General features: G+C 38.7%; 1 protein-coding gene across 2 annotated transcripts in view; it reads left to right on the plus strand.

Annotated features, from left to right (window-relative positions):
• TENM3 (teneurin transmembrane protein 3) overlaps positions 1-22,564 on the plus strand; it is a 419,680-nt gene that overhangs the window by 366,583 nt on the left and 30,533 nt on the right. The window contains exons 22-28 of one of the 2 annotated variants that reach the window (XM_058837711.1): positions 1,554-1,821; positions 2,364-2,507; positions 11,129-11,378; positions 11,785-11,805; positions 17,012-17,244; positions 17,837-17,991; positions 18,835-19,709. In XM_058837711.1, coding sequence (XP_058693694.1) covers positions 1,554-1,821; positions 2,364-2,507; positions 11,129-11,378; positions 11,785-11,805; positions 17,012-17,244; positions 17,837-17,991; positions 18,835-19,709 — 1,946 coding nt within the window. The remainder of the gene's footprint in view (positions 1-1,553; positions 1,822-2,363; positions 2,508-11,128; positions 11,379-11,784; positions 11,806-17,011; positions 17,245-17,836; positions 17,992-18,834; positions 19,710-22,564) is intronic. The other variant, XM_058837712.1, reaches the window with a different exon arrangement.

Genomic DNA, 22,564 nt, shown 5'->3' on the forward strand with positions numbered 1-22,564 from the left:
AAAAATCATAATTTCATTTGTCTTATATTTTCCAATTCCTATGTTATTTCCTACAGCTGTATTATAGTCTTAGTGGAGAACAACAGCTTTATGTCTGTCTACATGTATCAGATACAAATCATTATGCCAGACAATGAGTCAAAATAGTATTTCTGAATTTTTGTGACTGTTACTGGGAAGAAAGTAGATATAATTAATATTGTATAAATCTTTCCGTAGATCCAACAAAAATGCTATTGTAGAGGATGTTGTAGCAAGTGTTGCCCTCCTTGAGCATCAACCACATTATTTTACCCTATCTAACACAGTAAATTTTTTAGAAGCAGTGTCCAAGGATTTCTCTCGCATAGATCGCTAACAGCACTTGTTTAGTAGCCAGGTTTTGATCCTACTAAAGTCTTAAGCCTAGTATTTGTGACAGAGCTCTTCCTGAAGTCTGCTTTCCACTAGTACTAAATGGTGTTTAGTCTTCAGACTTCAGGACCAGGAGATAGAAAAGTAAAGTAAACCTTTCTTAATTTACTTCCCAAGAGTGTTCCTGTAACACCGCTAAGGTTCTGGGCTTGTGCTTCAGCATTCTTTGCAACCTTTGTTCTCTCCACCAAAGAAACATTGCCTTTATAAATGTGTCTAGATACATTTTTCTTCTTCTTTTGTTTGTTTCAATAAACCAGCATACCTGGTAGCTGTTCACTCCGAGTGCTGGCTGCTGTGTTTAAGTTCTGACTGAGGCACAGAACAATATAGGCTGCCTTTATCCACATTACACAGAAACATTTTGCATCTATCCATCACCCACAAAAGCTTCTCAGCTCAGAGGAAATGACAAGGTAGAGGAGGGGAGGAACCTTTTAAAAATGAAATTGACTCATTCCACCTCTCTGAAATGTGAAAGTGATAAGCTGATATCTGAGTAGTGAATATTGATCAGAAAATATGGGAAAACTTTCCCTGAGGCATCCTACTTATCTGTCTTCAAAATAAATGGAAGAATGCTCTAGTTTAAAGCATTTATAATCCACTGGTAATGCAAATAATAAAATATCTGGAAGTTCTTCTTGCTCCTATAGGAGAAATTAGGCATTCCACCCCAAATCTCAAGCTTTGCTCTCCTTAGAGGCTCTACTGCCTTTATTATTCATGCTTTTATTAGTTGGGACATGGGTGGCAGCATAATAAGGGGCAATTTTCACTTAGGTGGAAGATCCTTTTTTACCTCTTCAGGAAAAATCAGTTGGGAATATTTTCTCATGGTTCCTTTGCCCCCCATAAAAATAAAGGAGATAATTTTGGAACACTTGAGCAAAAAGTACCAACTAAACAGCTTCAGTATAATAAAGAACTTAGACTTAACTTTTTAGAAAAAGTATGAAATTTTATTTCACATTTTTGTTATTTATTTATGGGGTTTTTTAATCATGAAGACCAAATATAGATGACATTTCTTAATAGATTGTCATGAAATATGTTAGGCAGCCTCTAGTGATAGCTGCATTGTTTTGTTCAATTTCCAAATAATTTAAATACTGTATTTTTCTCTTAACAATGTATAGGTTCTTCATGAAGAAACAACAATACCAGGAACTGATTTGAAGTTATCATACTTGAGCTCCAGGGCTGCAGGATATAAATCTGTGCTGAAGATTACTATGACCCAGTCTGTTATTCCATTTAATTTAATGAAGGTTCATCTTATGGTGGCAGTGGTGGGAAGACTTTTCCAAAAATGGTTCCCTGCATCCCCAAATCTCGCATACACCTTCATATGGGATAAAACTGATGCATACAATCAGAGGGTCTACGGATTATCTGAAGCTGTTGGTATGTGTTACAGAGGATTTTTGCACTTCTAATGTTGTCTTGAACATAGGGAAGCACAGCTCAAATGCTTGTATCCATTAAGTAGAAAGTGTTTTGCAGAATAAAATTATATCAGTGGATATTAAAACATATTAAAAAACACTAAGCTTTGAATTATGAGAAAAAATTTCCTTCAGAAGGAAAAAGAAATTTTTCATTCACATGAAAAGTGATGTTTTTGACTTCTATTCCTTCCCATGAAGTAGCTCTCAACCTAATAATACATTATGGTGTTTAGTCTGCACACTCTGTGTACTTTAAGTAAAGCACAATAGCAGTCTGACATCACAAAATGGCTCTTAATTCACTTACTCTTAATAACTAAAAATATTTTAATAACGTAAGATTCTGGTTAATATTTTCAACATGGAAAAGAATCCATAGGAATTTTCATGTGTCCTAGGAGAGCAAAAGAATATATGTAGTTTAAAGAAATCATATTATTTGAACTCTTCTTCAGAATGAGATCCTGTACTTAATGAGGACATGTGCTGTTATTTCAGTGTCTGTAGGTTACGAGTATGAGTCTTGCTTGGATCTAACTCTCTGGGAAAAACGGACTGCCATTTTGCAGGGTTATGAGCTGGATGCCTCCAACATGGGTGGTTGGACATTGGATAAGCATCATGTACTGGATGTTCAGAATGGTGAGGAGTTAATTTTCTTCTTGCTCATTTTACTGTTCTGCTGCCCTGCACTTCAGGTCTCTCATTCAGAGTTTTTCCTATTAGCTCTGTTATTTTTTAAAAAAGGAAATTATAGAACATTCTGCAAATGGTAAATGCTTTGAGCTTCCCTGGCTCCCCAGGGAACTGGTCACATCACCAAGCCAGTCAGAGTTGGCAGGAAGTGTTAGGACAATGTTCTCAGGCACACAGTGTGATTCTTGGGGTTGTCCTTTGCAGGGCCAGAAGATGGCCTAAATAATCCTGTGGGTCCCTTCCACCTCAGGGTAGTCTTTTTTTCTATGATTTACATCAAATGTCATGCTTCTGTATCCTACAAATACATATGCATGAATAAATTCATCAAACAGTCTGTGTTGGATATGCTGTGGTGGGTTGACTCTGGCTGGACATCAAAGCCACCCAGTCACTCCCCAGCTGGACAGGAGAGAGAAAACAGAAAATGCTCATGGGTTGAGGTAAGGACAAGGACAGATCTCTCAGCAGTCACCATCATGGGCAAAAAGAGAATTGACTTGGGAAAATTATTTTAATTTATTATCAGTCAAATCACAGTAGTATAGTGTGTGGGTGTTCAAGCAAGGCTGGAACCCTGGCTGGAACCAGCACGGGCGGCTATCCTCAGCCGCGCGGTCCATATCCCACTGCATCAATGTGATGGATGGCAAATATGGCGATTTATTGCAGGAAAACTTAACATTTTATAGTCTGGGGTCACTGTGTTACTCCCATCTACATACGTCACACCTGGGTGCTATTGGCTAATTGCTAGAGGCCTAGCTATCCTAACAGAGGGGGGTCGGATAACTTTCCGTAACATCCCGAATTCTTCCGCATCGCCAGGCCCTAAACTACAACATATTCCCCTCTCTCTATGAATAATTAATTTGCTAAAATATAAGGTATATTAGTCTTCAAAATTCTAATGTTATTTTTTATATATATTTCTAAACACTTTGTCTAACTTATCTATATTATAAAGTTTTAAAAATGGATAATATAAAATTGAGTTCAAAGATTAACACAAGTAAAATCATCACAACTGGTCCAATCAGGATAGACACCAGGGTGGTTAGCCACGAAGACTGATCGAACCAGGATTGGAACCAGCTTTGCTGGGCTTCTCTCTCTGCTTTTCGTTGAGACAGCCTGTCTTGTAGCTCTGCCATGGTGTCTCTCACTACCCCGGTGTGGTCAGCGTAGAAGCAGCATTCTTCATTCAGGGCGATGCAGAGGCCTCCTTGCTGCATGAATAGAAGGTCGAGACCTCGCCTGTTCTGTAAAACAACTTCAGAGAGTGAGGAGACTGATTTTTCTGGAAAGGATATGGATTTCTCAATTCTCTGTAGATCTTCATCTACAGTCATCTGTAGCTAAAGCAGTCTCTGTTGTTGGGTCACGATGTCAGAGACACCTGTGGCAGCACCAGTTGCTCTCAGGTTAAGCAGCATCGCTATGGTTACACCTGTCATCACTTCTCTTTTCTGAAGCCGGGTGAGTCTCTCCACTTGCAGGCTCAACTCTTCATCCAGGTGGTACAGGACTCTGGGGATGATAACAGCTAATACACACAAAAGTCAGCAGAGGAGTTAAAGCTTTGGGTGTAAATGCAAGGGCTTGACTATTAGATCATGGGTTTTCAGTTTGTACCACAAAATTGGGGCTCACTGCTTCAGGTGTTATAACTATAAACAACACAATTACTATAAACAGTTTACCATGTAAATGACATCATACTTATAAACTTACAGCTAAAACTTTAACATAAATGAACCTTTAAAGATGCTTACACTACCTCTTAAAGGAAAATACTTATATTTTATACTAACATAACAATTATTACACAGGCTAAACACTTTATCTTAAACTATTATCTAACTACTTTTAACACACGTGCTCTATATATATGTAGTCTAAGCGTGAAAGCAATTTGCTAAAAGGATAAACACACAATTACTATTTGCTTTGTATATAGTTAGATGGAGTCTCTACACCTCTCAAATCTTTTACAGAATTTCTCTAACACGATTTAGTCCTGGAATGTTCACTGCTCCTGTGATGTCAGCTGGTAGCTGATCGGTGACTGAGGGCTTTGATGTTCAAGTTGTTCCTCACATCTTTATAAATCTTAAAACAAAGGATAACTGAAAAATTAATAGAAACACCACATCATAATAACAACATAAAATTTCTGTTGGCAACTGTCTGTGTATTGTTCAGACACAACTGTGTCCTGGCAGGTCCACTTCTGATCCAAGTCTGGAGTACCAAGGCTGTGTGATGATCTCTCCATTCACTGCATCTCGTGTTCAGAGGCAGACAGTCTGGTCAGATGGACAGGTGACTTTTCTGAACCTGCCAACAAAACACAGGCACTTCTCTCCTTGAAGTTAATGAAATACACTAATCAAATACTTTTAGGGCATCCATCTCCCCTGTTTTCCTTAAAAAAAAAAAAATGAGATGTGTTTCTGTTCAACATTAACACAAAACTTTATACACAATCAGTAAAAACCTATAACAGTTAAAAATCAATTAATATAAAAGTACTGTTAATTATTAAAACACTGCACCAGCATCCCATAGTTAATAAACAAACAAAACCAAAAATCATCAGTGAAGGATTGGATCATCATCTCCGGAAATGATTCTCCAAGCTCACTTTAAAATTGATCCAGCTGTCGTACTAATAGGGTCAAATTGCAAAGTCAAAAAATGACTCAAATACTGATTTGGTACAAGAACATCTGGATCTGTTAATAAACATTCTGTCCAGGTAAAGTTAAGACTTGGCCAGGGCCTTAGACTTTAAACTGGAAAGATGCCTCTTAACTCATTTTTAAAACAAGGTTTTCAATAGCAACAGCTATGAGATGCTTACAGTACAGCAAACTGTTAAAATGCATTTGTACAAAGCAAATAATTAAAAACCTTAGGTACCAGACTAATTAAATCATTCAACAGTTGGTTTAATTTGAAGCTTCTTTTATGGCAGCTGATTTTCAGCAATGGTACATCTTTTTAAAATTCTGGAAACACTAAAAAATAAAAAAGTTATAGCAAACGAAACTGCAAAAATTGCAACAACTGAATAGAACTCTCAATGAAGTCTAGGGTGTCACAGTCTGCATTCATTTCTGTCCACAAGCAGGTGTTCATCAGTGGTTTATCACAGTTGCTTCAGTTGTAGCTGTCTTCATATTTCTAGAAAAATAACTATACTTTGCAATTTAAACAAGTGTCTTCAATAAAACATAAAACAATTCAAATTAAACAAAAATTTAAACTTAACAATAATTATTTATAACAAAAGGAAATAACAAAACCTAACTTTAAAAGAATATCCAAGTTATACAGCTTAACTTAAAAACATTCAAGCCAACGGTAACATGGATTCACTATAAAAATTATAAAAATTTAACAAATACATCACAATTCCATGTCATCTAGCTTTGAGAATAACCCATAATAACTGCAAATGTTACTAAAAACACTCATTCACAATAAGAATTTGCCTAGTATATGCTCAAATTAGCTAAAGTTCTAAAGTGCAGCCTCTCTAAAAAAAAGCCACAACACAGGATTGGGCAAGTTGTCATTTAGCTTTTGTAGCACTTCTCAAAAATATCAAGTCCAATTTTTAAACTAAAATCCAAAATCCAAATTGGTATATATGCAGTTATATGTGTTTTGTATAACAAAAATATTCACATTAAAATTTCCGTATTAAAATTGTCAAAAACTCAACAAATGGGTAATATATGATTAACATAACTTTAAAATTACTGAAACAAAACAAGAATCTTTTAAGTTTCTTGGGATGCAAAAATACAACATTTAAACCTTTTAATCTATTTTTAAAGGCACTTAATTCAATAGAAACTTATTTTTAAATCTCAATTTTAATTACAACAATTTGCTAATTTATAAACAATACAATTTACAAAGCTTCTAATTTTTAAATTGTCTAATTAAAACTCTCTCTTTTTCTTATCCTTCTCAAAAATGTCCAGCTTTCTGTTGTTCTTCTTTTGTTTTGTAGTTTTACTTTCCGCGGTTTCATTGAAGTAGCTGTTACTTGTTTCAGCGGTGGTTGCCATGGCGACAGCGTACTGCCGTGTGTTTTCCTGAACTGGGCCGTGCCGGGCTACTTTTTAAATCTGAGAAAAACTCTGAAAACTCCAACTGCATAAACTCATAATTACTTAAAACACAAAATTAACTCCAAAAGGGTACATAAACACCTTTTAAAAACTCAGTAAATTATGACTTTGTAACAAACTCGGTATTGTCCCGCCGCTTCTCAGAGAGGGAGTGGGGGGGGGTGTGTGTGTGTGTGTGTGTGTGCGAACCGCTCGTATCTCAGTCAAAGTCAAAACTGGTCGGTTACTTCCTGTTTGCCGTGCCTTTTCTTGGGCCCCGGCCTCGCTACCACCCCCGTGGGCAGGCTGTTCCTTCCCCCATGGTTCCACTCCGCCTCCATCCCACCTTTCCTTCCACCTTCTGCTCCTCCCCTCTCTCCTCTCCTGCATTCCAATCCCTGTGCCTCCCGCGTCTTATCTCTTTCACATTCCTTATCTTTCTTCTTCACATTCTTTTTCTTTCCCATGCCCCCCGACCACGTTCCTCTTTCTTTGTTAGAGACATATTTTTCCCGCGCTACAACTTCTTTCTCTGTGCCATCTTTATGTCTTTGGAGGGATGTTTTCTTCTTATTTTTTCTGCCACACCTCTGGCTATTTCTGTTAACTTTTTCCAAAAATCTTCTGCTCTTCGCTGTTTCTCTGAGAGCAGATAAGAATTTAGGGACTGAGGGGACTCCCGGCCCCCCTCCCGGCTCAGTTGAGCTTCTCCCGTCTGGGGGCTGTAAAGGTCTAACCCTAAATTTCAGGGTAGCCAGCATACAGTTCCTTGTTGTTCCCCAGATCTCTTTGGCAAGCGTTTTAGTACATCTGTCCCACACCTTAGGGTGGATAAACCTTACAAACTCATTTACGACTTCTACAACCCAAAGCCTTGTAATAACAAGCGAATTAGGTTTACAACTTAATTAATTTACAACTTACAATCTAACCTTTTTCGATGATTTCATCATCCTTCTGGGCCCAGGCTCTTCCGTCAAGAATAGACTCACTATCTTGACCGCTGTTCCTTGACTCAGGGTATCCTTGCTTTCTTCTTGTCCCACTTTTCTTCCTCCCGGGTTTCTGGCACCATATGTGGGTGTTCAAGCAAGGCTGGAACCCTGGCTGGAACCAGCACGGGCGGCTATCCTCAGCCGCGCGGTCCATATCCCACTGCATCAATGTGATGGATGGCAAATATGGCGATTTATTGCAGGAAAACTTAACATTTTATAGTCTGGGGTCACTGTGTTACTCCCATCTACATACGTCACACCTGGGTGCTATTGGCTAATTGCTAGAGGCCTAGCTATCCTAACAGAGGGGGGTCGGATAACTTTCCGTAACATCCCGAATTCTTCCGCATCGCCAGGCCCTAAACTACAACAATAGTGAGAAAGAAAACCAATCTTAAAAGCAGGTTGCGCAATCTTCCCTTCTTTCCAGGCTTTACTTTGCTCCTGAATTCTCCACCTCCTCCCTGCCTGTGGTGCAGGGACATGGGGGCTGTGATCGGTTCATCACACCCTGTCTCTGTCGCTCCTTCCTTCTCAGGAGAAGGACTCCTCACACTCTTCCCTGCCCCAGCATGGGCTCCCTCCCACAGTAGACAGTCTCTGTGAACTTCTCCAATGTGAGTCCTTCCCACGGGCTGCAGTTCTTCACAACTGCTCCAGTGTGGACATGCTCCATGGGGTGCACTATTTCAGGAGCAGATAGCTCCAGTGGGGCCATGAGTCCTGGCAGAAAACCTGCTCCAGCACAGGCTCCTCTCTCCATGTGTCCAGAGGCCCTTCCGGGAGCCTGCTCCAACATGAGTTTCCCACAGGTTCACAGCCTCCTTTGGACATCCCCTTGCTCTGGCATGGGCCCTTCAGGTGGATATGTGCTCCATCATGGACCCCCATGTTCTGCAGGGGCACAGCTGCCTCACCATGGCCTTCTCCCATGGGCTGCAGGGGAATCTGCTCTGGTACCTGCAGCAGCTCCTCCCTCTCCTTCTGCAGACCTTGCTGTCTGCAGAGCTGTTGCTTGCTCATATTCTCAGTCCTCTCTCCAGCTGCAATTTGCTGTTGCACGGTGACTTTGGCATCAAAGCATATTTTTTGAGCATGCTGCTCAGCAACTGTTTGCAGGGAGCCATGCTTAGGAAACCTCAGCTCAACACTGAACAGGAAGAAATTTGGAAAAACTTGTCTGAAAGCATGTAGGAAAGGTGAAGTAAGCAGTCACACAGCTTAAAGTAGTAGTTGCTAGCACTGGATTTTCATGCAAGAGAGGAATCCAGAGTAATTATCAGGAAGATGGTCACTTCTGCAGTACTTGATGTCCCATGAAGGTCTCCCCCTAGTACACAGTTATTATGTGTAACACAGTAGTCAACACCTAAAGCAGTGCTTCTGACTGGTAAGGAAACAAGGTAACCAAATCAAGGGGAAAGGTGTCATTGTATGTAATTTAAAATGTTAAAAAAAAAAGAAAAAGAAAAAACAAACAAAACCTGTGCAAATTATTTTAAAGTAATCCACCTAAAAATGTGAAGAGCTATAATTAAAAATATATCTGTAAGATTGATTCTGTTCACTGGGTAAATTGATGATGGCTTTAAATTATGTTTAAGAGTACATTTGACAAGTAATGACTTCTCAAAGTGTCGTGTGTCTAATTGAATAAACCAAGTGGAGAGTTGTAATGACAAGGTGGATGAGATGCATAAATCTGTTCAGAAGAGAGTGCAGACAGTGTTTGCACAGAAATCCAAACTACTGCGGTAAATAGTCTACTGTACATCTTTTAGTCTGTGATAATAGAAGAGAAATGTGAAGGACCAATTTTTCAAGGTAATGACAGAATAAATCAGGTGCAATAGTGCACTGTGCTGACTTCTAGAATTCCTCTGATGAAAATTGTAGAACTCAGCTATTTCAGGTAAAATTATAGTGCCATGATTGTCATAAATGATGTAATCATAGGAGAGGGGATTTTGTGTACTGTTAATGCATTCTGGCTTTAACTAGTCATGAAAAATACATTTTTCCTATTTTGATTTAGATTACTTATTTAGATTACTTGCCATTAGATTTCCATAAACCATTTTCATTTTTTCCAATTTTATCATACATATTGGTTTTACATTTATAATCACTTACATTTTGTAACATGAGAAAGAAGTTGAAGTGAAGACACCTAAAACATTTAAAGAGGAAAGCAAAGTATTTTTTCTCCTACCTTTCAGTACAAATCGTGCACTTTGGGAGTGAAAAGGGAAAGAGAAATGCATCTTAAATTTCTTCTAAAGTTCTCAAAAGATTACTATATCCCTCAGCTCTAAACTGCATGAAACTCTGGGCGTGCAATCAATAAAACCCAGGTCTCTGTACAGTACAAAGTGACGTGTGGTTTACATGGATTATACCACGGGAAGATATATGGTGACTTACAAGTAGAGCCATAATAGCTGACCATTTGAAGAGGACACCTTAATGGATTCATCATGAGATTTGAACAATGAGGGTCCTGGCAACACTTTAACATACTTTTTTTTTTTCCCCCAAGACTGAAGATTTAACATAAAGCATCCATTTTTCCTCTTATATTTCCTACATAGGCTATCAGGAAGAAAAATACTGCTGGCACATTGCTTTGTCTTCACAAAATTATTGTTTCTTTCATGCCTTGAAGCAGAATTAAGTTTTAGAGGCAGGTTGGCCTGGCACCACATTTTTTTTGTTGTTTTGACATTTTTAATAACTGCCTATAACTGTAGATATGGTATTGAGGCAGACTTTGTTGCCAGAGGAACACTTCTGTTGTGAGCTGAGTAAAGAATCTTTTATAATGTAAAATTGAGGCAATCTACAACTTTTTGAAGTGGCTCTTTAATTAATATTTACAATTTGCAACAGTAATCCACTTCAGATTACATTTGACATGATATTCATAATTAATTATACTAGGACTTTAGGAATACAATTTGCAAATACATTCTTTTTCTTTTTTTTATAAGGCACATTAGAATTTCAGTCCTTTCTGGGCTATTTCAAAACTGTAAAGATGTAGAAACACAGACCTTCCTTCCATTAATATGCTTTACATTTCCTTCAGCATGAAAATTTTTATTTTGAATTGTAACTATAAAAATCATTAGCATTTAGAAATAATGAGTGAAAATATTTTGGGGTTTCAAGAGCTACAATATTTAGTGTTTCTACTAAATTTTTTGGACAAGATAATCTAATGTTTGCATGTGTGTACCTAAATGTAACTATAGATGTTTTAATAAAGTTGTTTTTTGTAGTGAGAAAAATATGGCTGTGAAGCAATAAAAATTCATTAAACTTACACTAACTAGCTAAAAGAATATTTAGAATACTTTTGCATCATTTTATGTGTATACATTCAGAGTTTTTATGAATGTTATTGGGTTTTGGTTTGTTCTTTTTCTTTATTATCTGGCAGGAATCCTCTACAAAGGGAATGGCGAAAATCAATTTATATCTCAGCAACCCCCAGTTGTTAGTAGCATTATGGGCAACGGGAGACGGCGCAGCATCTCCTGTCCAAGCTGTAATGGTCAAGCTGATGGTAATAAATTACTGGCTCCGGTTGCCTTAGCTTGTGGGATAGATGGCAGTCTGTACGTGGGGGATTTCAACTACGTTCGGCGGATATTCCCATCTGGAAATGTAACTAGTGTTCTGGAGCTAAGGTATGTTTTTTTCTCATCCTGGACTTTTGAAGTTATGAGTTACTCTGTCAAATTAAAGTATTAAATAAATTTCTAACGTCGTGTAATTTTGAGTTCACGAATGCTTTTGGGAACAATAGTTGAGTCAAAAGATTTTTTAAGTATTTAGAACTGAAATGAAAACATTTTATCCTCCTAAAATATTTTAACTATGCTTATCTAAATGTGAGAGTTTAATCTACCCAGAGTAATAATTCTACAGATTTTATGAGTTAACATATGTGGTCAATGTAAGTGGACAAGGGACAATCATTCACCACTTCACTAATGATAGATGTAAATGTTGCCTTCTTCTCATCTTTTAACATCCTTTCTGAATGTTTGTCTAATAATGTTTTTCTGTTCTTTTTTACTTGCTCCCACCAAGAAATAAAGATTTTAGACATAGGTAAGCATTCCTTAAAGAAGATTTATATTTTTCTAACTGTTCTTCTTTCTTTTTTAACAAATGAATGCTTATAATGGGCAAGTCATTTCTGAGATGTATTACTACAAAAGAGGAGTATTTTTCAAAAATAATGAGTTCATATGTTTTAGTTATGTCAACTGTCAGGCTGTATCGTCCTTTCTGATGAGTTCCTCTTTTCTCATCACTCTCTGTCCACAGTCAGGCTTCTTGTTATGCTTGTGTGTGCCCTCCTTTGCTGTTCCCTCATCTCTGCTCACTCCTTGCTAGCAGCACTTTTGCTGATCCTATCAAAACTCACTCATTAATCAGATACACCAAGTATGATGAGAATGGCATATAAAAGTATCAAGGGAGTTCATTTCATTAGCCTTTTGATGCTGAATCTTTTCAGGCTCTCATTTAACAGATTTGTTCCTTTAAAGGTGAGCTGCTTTTAATAATGGAAGTTGAGATAACAATAACACAACTCCAGGAGTTAAGATTTTAGAATACACCAAGACTTACAAAATAAGTCATAGAAACAACAGTAATCAGAGGAAAGTACAGTATTCATCCATCCTGGCATCTGTACAATAATGGCAAGAACACAAGAGTAGGTGGATGCTTAGAATTGCTTTGCCACAGCAGCTGTTCCTGATAAGGAGAAAAAAAACCAGTCATGCTAAAATCTTGTTGCAGACATGAAACCCTGCAAACCTTTGTGGCAGATCTGCTAAGTATACAGCTTAGCAGGCCCATTGGTACCTTTCTCTCTTTCGCTGCCATTTTCCTTCCTTGTTTTTAAACAAATCCCAGAGTCCTATCTCTTATGTCTTTTTTCTTAAATCCACTTTTCTTTGGACATACTTCTGTGTGAGGAAGGTTTTATGTTTTCAAAAATATGTTTCAGATGTGTTAGGCAAAATAATTCCGTGACTAAATAAGGTGTGTGCATCAGTGCTAATGATCAGAATTGGTTTTGTGGGTTTTTTTCCTGAGATGACTCAGAGGCAGTCTCTTCTCTTTGGTGGGTTTAGGGTTTCACTACTGCAATTAGTCTGTATGTGTTCCACTGCTATTGAAAGAATTATATCACTTGTGGAATCACAAAGGTGTGATTGCTACTAGATAGGACATTGTCTTGGCAAATACATAGAATGTGTAATAGTACTTAAAATGGGGATGCGGAATGCACAGAAAGGGATTAAAGAGTGGATGCGTATTGAGGTTTGTTTTCCTGTGATTTAGTAGCGCCACCCCCTCCTGCCTCTGGCAGAATTGTGGTCACAGCCTCAACTGCAGCATTTCAGAAACTGGATCCCTGCATGTAAGAGAAGTTGGTGAGGGAGAATACTGAAGCTTTTCTGCTTTATTCATGCCTAAACATGCAGAAGCTCTGGGTAGCAAAATTGCAATCATACCACACAAATTAGTGTAACAGCATGGGCCCACAGAGCAGCTGTGAAGTGGGGGCTCCTCCCGAGGCAGGAGACAGAGGACTGTGGGGGACTGGCTCTGCAGGAACAGTTGTGGACCCAGTAGGCAGGAGGTGTGGAGCCCACTGTGCAGCCCAACACAATTTATTACGAGTCTGAGTTTTCTCTCACATCATAAACATTTTCCCAGTGTCCACTCTCAGCCTTAGAGATTTGCTGATGAGAGACTTCCTAAGCCAAGAGTGGGATCTTTATGCTTAATATCCCCTGCAGCTTTTTATTCTATTAATTTATCTGCCTTTTATTTAAGACATGTGAACTCTTAGGATCCACCAAATCCTCTTGCCATGGGCTCTACAGCTGAGGACACACTGTGAGACCAAATACTTTCTTTTGGCTGCATGAATTTGTGCAGAGTCCTGTGAACAGCTGTAGAGGGAAGCACATCTGTCTGGCCTGTAAGGGGAGAAGGGAGCAAATGTCCAGTTTCACTGGCAAGCCTATCAGACTGCTGAGATTTCTACTTAAACTGCAGTTTGGAAAACAGCCCTCAACAGACTACTTTGCAAAAGATAATTGCTAGGTATTAGAAGAAAATGCACTAAAAAATGCATTCCCCAAGTAACACTACTGAATGATGGAGGCTAAATACTAGTTCAGATCTCTTATCTGTTCAAGCATTCACCTTTCCTGGCCTATAAACAGTGCTTCAGCACAGTGTGATGTATCTCCTACCTCAAGAAGCCTGTACTCTATTTTAGAGAGAGAATGCAGATCAAATTTCTCCTGTCATGTACCAGTGACCTCACATTTTTTCAATCTCAAAGCTGAAATGATGTCTTTATATACACTGCTGCCTGTGGGTGATTAATGCTGATAGACATTCATGGAAGAAGTCACTTTTAGAAGGACTTTGAAGACAGGGAGGTCTTTTGTAGGCTATGGCACTATCCCAAATCTGCAGAGAGCCAGAAAAAAAAGTTTAACAAAACATAAAAACAGCTTTGAGGGGATATATGGTTTAGAGGGCACACAGTGAAGGCAAGACAGGGGCTGGAGCAGGAGGAATATTTTAAAAAAATCTGTAGATGGAGAATACTCCAGGTGACCTGACAGCTGAAGAATTAAAAGATTGGCCTAAGCAAGAAAAAAGCAAAGGGAAATAGATCGTTACAGCTCTGTGCACATGTGTGCATACTTTCAATTCAAAGCACTTACTATCTGGCATAGACAGAACAGAAGTTAATTTTTAGACATGTCTTTACAGGAGCCAGTGTGGGTATGTAACTCCATGTTTTGCAGGCTACTGAAAGTGATTAGGCAATACTGAATGAGTCAATAAGTCACGGGCTGGGGATTTCATTTCTTTGCATTTGTTGTTATTGGTAGAAGGCAGAAGCTTAATTTCATTTCAGGGTACAGTGAAATTGCATAAACTCTGTAGCTTTCCAGCTGCTGGCTGCTTATCCCTGTACTATTTTTGAGATCTGCATAGTGCTCATGGATGTTTTCTGCCAGGAAAACAAATGTAGTTTTCACTTGACAGTTATTCAGGTCCCCAAACTGTGCCTTTCTCCCATAAATTATTGGGGGGTTTTATTGCCTAAAGCCTCCTCAGCTGTTTAACCTTCACCTGAAAAGAAATGCTGAGGTTAAGCCTGTTGTATCAGCTCAGAAAGGAGCCATTAGACATCTACATATGGCAAGTTGGAGAGTTTCTATTGATTCAGTAGTAATACCCTATGCACTTCCAAACTTGGAGGGATTTTTAATAAAATGAGAAAATACATTTAAATTATCAGGTGTATTTTTTTGGTTTGATGAGGATACACTACTTACCATGAGAACTCATCCCCTGATTTCTTTTTTGTTGGAATTAATTAGAATGTACTTCTCCATATTTATAAAGAAAAGAGCTTTAAAACTTCTTTTTGGATATAAATAGTTGTGTTAGGAATAAATTACTTACTTTTTGATTTGATGACTTCTTATTCCGATGGCTGAAAAATATGATTGAGGCAGTGTTAGATGGGTTGAAGAGAGGTACTTTAATTTAGATTTCAGTAGTATAAGAAAGAACTTTATTTTAAATTACAATGAAATAAAATTTAATTGCACATTTCACATCTTGCAATGTGTTTGTATTTGAAGTGTTTGCAAAGTTTCTTAAAGACCAAAGTAATCATGTAAATGGGTATAATTTAATTTGCAGTCTTTGGAGGTATAAATAATTCGTACATTACTTAGTGATCATATTAAATGATCACTGCATAAATTAAGGTTTTGAAAATACCTTCTAACTATTTAGCACATTGGCAATAATAGATTTGTAACAGACAGAAACTTAAAGTAGGCCTGCATTTGATTGTTTTCAGACATGCTGTACAGTGCTCAGTGCAATAGCAGAGCTTTTTAAGAGGTGCTAATCACTGCGTATTTGATTTCATTAGCCTGTTTCACTTGGTTTCATTCGTTCTGAACCAACACGTTAAAAGTCTTAAAACCGAATAAAATCCTATTTATGCAACACATTTTTTTCTGTGTTTTTGTAATTGGATAGCTATAAAAATCTGTCCCTGCTAAAAGACATAATTTGTTCACAAGTTGTTCCTGTTGGTCTCTTGTTGCATTTTCCAAGTGGCAGTACATAAAAATGTGTTACATTAGCACAGTTATGTATTTACAAAACGTGAAGTATAGCATTCTGTGAACAGATGTTTGGCTACCACCAGACTGGTAGATCTGTTTAAGCAGTGCTTTTGCAAACATCAGAAGTGACTGTTCTGACACTGCTTCAATCCATGAGGGGAGCATCTGAAATTACCTCATGTATTTACATGACCTTATTTCAGCTCTTCATGCCATAAATTAGGTCAGGAATCCCAACTGCAGTGGGTTAAGTTTCTACATCATAATGTATCAACACAAAAGGTAATCTCCAGGGCTGTTTTTTTCACCAGCAGGGAAGAAAAGACAGTAATTCTCAATTATGTGGCACCAGTGGAGAGGCAAAATGTACGTTTCTGGGAAAATGGTTAGCAATATATATTTTCACTGTAATAAAGACTGTGCTGGCATAGTTAGCAGTTTTGTGCCAATGTGCACAGTTATTTGAAATATGACTCTGACTTAAGAAGAATGGGAAAAGCTCTGCTTGGTCTCTGGTGGAAGAGATGACATTTCCTAATGTGTTAAATCATGCATATCACGCATTTGAAAGCAGTGGATTAAACAAATACTTATGAATGATGTCTTATCTCTTGCCTGTGAACTCATCATTCAAACTCTGTCTTATCTGTTTATGAATTACATAAACCATGAACCCCAGCCGCCTTATATAAATTATAATAGATAGGTTAATACCAACCAAGTGTAAGTGAGGGCTGAGCTCCTGCTACAAAATTTTGGACTAGATCAGGGCTCCCAGAACTCTCAGAATGTTTTAAACTCCCATATTTTGATTTGGTTTATTAAAGAGACATTTGCAGTCTCTAATGAGAGAGCCTGAACTGGCCTAAGAGCATCAAAGACAAAATTGACCTTCTTTCCCCAGAGGATTAATCTAGATTGGGCTGCCTGTGACACAGATGAGAAATGTGGACCAAAACCATTTTGGGGCCATGACCTGTGCTACCTGCATGGAGCATCACCATTGACTTTAACTCTGTCTGCGTTACTTCACACTGCATAGGAACTAAACAGTTTTCTCCTTGATCCAATGTTAGGTACAATTAACTACAGCATATGCAATGTGTGATTCCATTTTACAGCAGCAACCCAGCTCACAGATACTACCTCGCAACTGACCCTGTGACGGGAGATTTGTACGTTTCCGACACAAACACACGCAGGATTTATCGGCCCAAGTCGCTCACTGGTGCGAAAGACTTGACCAAAAATGTTGAGGTAATAGGAGGAACAGGGGAGCAGTGCCTGCCGTTCGATGAGGCGAGGTGTGGTGATGGAGGCAAGGCAGTGGAGGCAACTCTCATGAGCCCTAAAGGTAAAAAGAGTTCTCCCTCTGTAACATTCAAAATAATACAGAAGTTTGGAGCTGGGGGCATGATCGTGTTTAGTTACTGAATTCAAGAGTTGGCTCAAAAATTGGGGATTTGAGTTCTTTTTGTCCAAGTAGAAAGTCTATAGAGGAAGAGAGCTACAGGGGACTGATTTTTTTAAAAACAATTAGGGCTGATTTTTTTAGGAAGTATTTGGCTTGAGTGGTTATTGAGCATTTTTAAACGCTCAATAAGAGCATTTATATTATGTGTTTGGCAGGCAGCAGTGAATATCTAAGATGAACATTGCTTTTGGTTCCATTTATCCCATATTTAAAGTTAACTTAAAAGCTATTCCCTCCCCAACACACAAAAGCAAATGAACAGCAAATGCAATCAACAGTAGTATATTTCATGCTGAATATCGGTTTCTCTTGCAAAACACATTAGCAAGCTGTGTTACTACCTACTGCCTGAGACCAGATTTTCTGCCTACAATTTCCACTGTATACACGCTACCTCTACCTTTAGTTATGGATAATATATTCACTGCTAGTACAACAAGAAAAACCCTAATTTTTATTTGCTTCACTGAAGGAATAGCAATAGACAAGAATGGGTTAATCTACTTTGTTGATGGGACCATGATCAGAAAAGTGGATCAGAATGGAATAATATCGACTTTGCTTGGCTCCAATGATCTCACCTCAGCACGACCTCTAACTTGTGATACCAGCATGCACATCAGCCAGGTACTTTTCAGTTGCTGCTAATTTGGAAAGCTGAGCTGGAGGTAGAAATTGAAGTGCAGCTTTTGCACCCCTTAAAATAAAACTAGGTGTAGTGTGATGGATATTTAACAGCAGGTTTGGGGGAGAGAGCAACCTGTTCCACAGGTGTGAATTGGACTGTATTCTCTTAGCTGCTGTATTCAATTTTTCTGCCCATAAAGTTCAGTTTGGTTTAGAACAGCAAAACTATCAGCAGAAAACATTAAGCCTGGTAGTAAATACTGGGAGAATGGCATATCTGTTAGAACTATCTTGGCATGTTGATGTTTTCTGAATTGCCGACATCCTTAGCCTACTATAGCGAATGAAAGGATTTACACAAAACCCCTGCATTTTTCTATTTGTCTTAAAAACTTGTGTAGGTAATAAGGGCTGTGTCAATAGTGGTATGTTCAAAGGATGGAGTACAGTGTTTCATAATCTGGAAGGTAGTACGTAACTTTTGCTACTACAAGAATAAAAGATGAATACTGTTGACAAGTATTTAGACATTGATATCTGTCTCCGTAGTCATTTATGCATTTGTGATACAGAAAAGTATTGCATTTATTGAAGGGGAAGCTCAGCCTGTATTACAGTTTCAATGCAACTGCCTTTCTTTTCAATAAAATGGATACCTGAATATTGTTCCCCTTGCCTCCCTGAAAAGCTTTAGTTTGCTGCATGTATTCATGCAAGTTCTTCAGTCGTGATTACTTACAGCAGATGGGAAATATCCTTACAGCAGTGTCTAAAACTAAAGGCTAATTAATTAATTTACTCTGCAGTGGTTAACTGTTTAACAAAACACTTCTCTTTGTTTAGGTTCGTCTGGAATGGCCTACAGATTTAGCTATAAACCCAATGGATAACTCCATTTATGTTTTGGATAACAACGTGGTTCTGCAGATCACTGAGAACCGTCAGGTTCGCATTGCTGCAGGGAGGCCGATGCACTGCCAGGTCCCCGGGGTGGAGTACACCGTGGGCAAACACGCTGTGCAGACCACGCTGGAGTCAGCCACTGCCATTGCCGTGTCCTACAGCGGAGTGCTTTACATTACAGAAACTGATGAAAAAAAGATAAATAGGATAAGACAAGTCACAACTGATGGAGAGATCTCTTTAGTTGCTGGAATACCCTCAGAATGTGATTGCAAAAATGATGTTAACTGTGACTGCTACCAAAATGGAGATGGCTATGCTAAAGATGCCAAACTTAATGCCCCTTCCTCCTTAGCTGTGTCTCCAGATGGCACCCTGTATATTGCTGATCTGGGAAACATTAGGATACGGGCTGTGTCAAAGAACAAACCCTTAATGAATTCAATGAACTTCTATGAAGTTGCTTCTCCAACTGACCAAGAGCTGTATATCTTTGATGTCAATGGTACTCACCAGTACACTGTGAGTTTAGTCACCGGAGACTACCTGTACAATTTTAGCTACAGTAATGACAATGATATTACTGCGGTAACGGACAGCAATGGGAATACTCTTCGGATCAGGCGGGATCCCAACCGGATGCCAGTAAGAGTGGTCTCTCCTGATAACCAAGTCATCTGGCTGACCATAGGCACCAATGGATGTTTGAAAAGCATGACTGCACAAGGGCAGGAGCTGGTCTTATTTACCTACCATGGCAACAGTGGACTTCTGGCCACTAAAAGCGATGAGACTGGATGGACCACTTTTTTTGAGTAAGTACATAAAATAAAGTCAGATGCCTTATAGTTATTATTGAGTTCTGCGGGACCATTTGAAATATTGCTGGGTGAAGTAACAGTAAAATTGACCCTTGATAACAAAAAAGCACAAAAAAGATACTTTTAATTTCCCATGCTGTCTTCCTGTGTCTTACTTGTCTGACTTTTTCTGAACATTGGGTCTGAATAATTTTGAATTCATTATTTTGAACTTCAGTTTTATATATTGAAATAATAGTGAGACAACATTTCACTCTTGTCAAGAAATTTGTAACTCAGACAACCATGGGTTTGTAGATTTGCATCAAAAACTAGATTTTCATCCCACTTGCTCATTAGATTGACATTCTTCTGCTGCAAATACTGACAAGAAATTTGTCTTCACTGCTGCTTTTACTTTATTAAGTAAAAGCATTTCTGCATAGTCTTTCACCCAAAAATAACATCTGGTTAGGTAGTAAAAGGTTGTGTTTCACTCAGTGGCAAGTACATAGGAAGGATCTCCTGGACCACATAGCAGACTTTCACACAGGTGGATACTGTTGGAGGAAGCTGAGAAAGGAAATGTGGGCCATGGGGGAAGTGTCATTCCTGTAGGAATCAATTGAAAACACAGAAACCACCAGCACCATGGCATGTACAGATGCAAGCACAACAGCAAGAGGTATTACTGGAACAGTAGGACTTTTAATTTTACCAACCTCAGAAAAAATCTTTTCAGTGAGTTGCTTTAGCCTGTGTTACACTGATTAAGTCATCAATGCCTGTTCATATCAGACAGATTAGCAAAGCGTTTTACACAATCTTCAATTATATTGACTAAAGAAGACCATAACAATTTATAGATAAACTAGTAGAACCAGAGAATTCACATATGGGCTTTATAGGCAACTTAATCTCCAAATGAACTGCCAACTGATACACTAAGCAAATCACAACAAAAATGCGGCTTAAATCAGAAACCATTATTTCAAAAAAGGTCAATGTAGAAGTAACACAGTTTTTTTCAGTTGTTTCTGCCAACTGAAAAAATACGTGTATATTTAGCTCACATGAAAGACATTATGAGATTGGGTAAAAAAGTGTCTATGAAGGAGTGGTAGTGTTAGTGTGATAAGTAAAACTATTAAGAGGCCCTCTAGTTCAACTATTCAGGATTACAAAGGCCATCATGAAAATTCAGTAAGTCCCTCTTCTTATTTTTTTTTTCTCCTTTTCTTCTATCTTTATGATGAAATGCAGTAGCAACTGCTTCCAAGGTCAGGGCCTAAAAAAAAGGCTTTCAATTCAACACACATGATAAAGAAAATAAAGTGCCAGTGTCAGGCAGTGGCAGCAAAGCCAAACATCTGTGTTCTGAGATAACTTCATATTTCTGTTAGTGTACATTTGGCTGAGGCAGGGTGCAGGAGGACTTTGAGCACCTGTATCTACTCTCCAGCCTTTATAGATGCCCATCAGAGACACAAGAGCAGCAGGTGCTGCTTCACTGCATATTGTGTCCTGAAGTGGAGACGGCTAGAAATGCTGATCCCTGACAAAATCAGCAGGTGGAATGGTACTGCTGCCAGCTTTAAGGTAGTCTTACAATAATCTGTAAATTGGCAGGCCTTTGGTAGCGGGCACCTTCCCAAAGCATTAGCACACATCTGTAATATTTAACTGTGCTTTGGTGCATCCACTGTGTATCTTTTTAGGTCCTGCCAAGAGGACACAGAAGTACAATGAGGATACACAGAGGAATGAGAAAGTGTTGTATTGGGAGGGCAAGTGTTCCCCTTCTCGTGAGTTAGCCCTGTCCTGTATGCTGAGAGACCAAAGCCCAGCTTTAGGTGGGCTGGGAATAGCCATCCACTTCCACAGAGGGTAAAGTCAGCGTTTAACTGTGGCAGACACAGCCACTTGTTTTCAATAGGCAGGTTGGGCAAGACAGTCGGTTTGGGAGACAGTGAAGTCCCATGCAGAAATTAAGGCATCTGCTGGGTACAGCAGGCACTTTAAATCATGCTGGCATTCATACTGGCTAATTGAGGACCTAGAGTTTTAATCAGGGCAGTAATTTCTCATCATGTTGTCTGTAATTTCTGTGTAGCCTACTGTGGTGTACTGCAGTAGCTGGTGGCTCCTGAATATATCTTAATGGTGTCTGCATGATCACAAAAAAGTGGATATTATATTCACTATTCAGTGGATGATAGGTCTGTAGCTTTCATTATAGGGAGAATTTAGAGTACTGTGTGTCATGAAGTATGTAGCTATTTCCTGAGTATGTAAATAGCTGTCTTTCACACCTGATCTGCTTTCATGCAGACTTTCTGGTCTGAATTAGGTTATGTCCAGCTGGCTTACAGAGAGCCCAAAGGGCAGGCTATTCCCCTCAGTAAGTATTAGTATTATTTCCAAGCTGCTGCTTATGCACTTCCTAAACAATTACCTCCAACCAAAGTCTCGTTAGAATTCCCAAGCTGAAGTAATTATGGGAAAAGCTAGGCAATTTCACTCTCCCCAAATTTGCAAGTGTATGAGGCTTTTGCAGAAGTAAAGATATTTATCTCCTCCCTGTAGCCATGGTGAAGCAGTAATCTGTTTAATTGCAACAAGGAAGATTCAGATCAGACATTTGGAGGAACTTCACTGTGAAGATTTTGGAGCCCTGGAGCAGACAACAATGATAGTGACCCCCTGCCCTTCATAGACTGACTTTAAAAACAGATCAGACATCTTTCAGGACCAGTGCAGGAAGAACAGATCCTGCCCTGGGGTAGGGGTTGTACTGCATGACCTCTCAAGGTCCCTTCCAGTAATGTTTTCTATCATGTTCTGTACAAGTTAAAACCCAAAATAAAAAA

The sequence above is a fragment of the Poecile atricapillus genome, chromosome 4 (genome assembly GCF_030490865.1).
Source record: "Poecile atricapillus isolate bPoeAtr1 chromosome 4, bPoeAtr1.hap1, whole genome shotgun sequence".
Lineage (NCBI taxonomy): Eukaryota > Metazoa > Chordata > Aves > Passeriformes > Paridae > Poecile > Poecile atricapillus.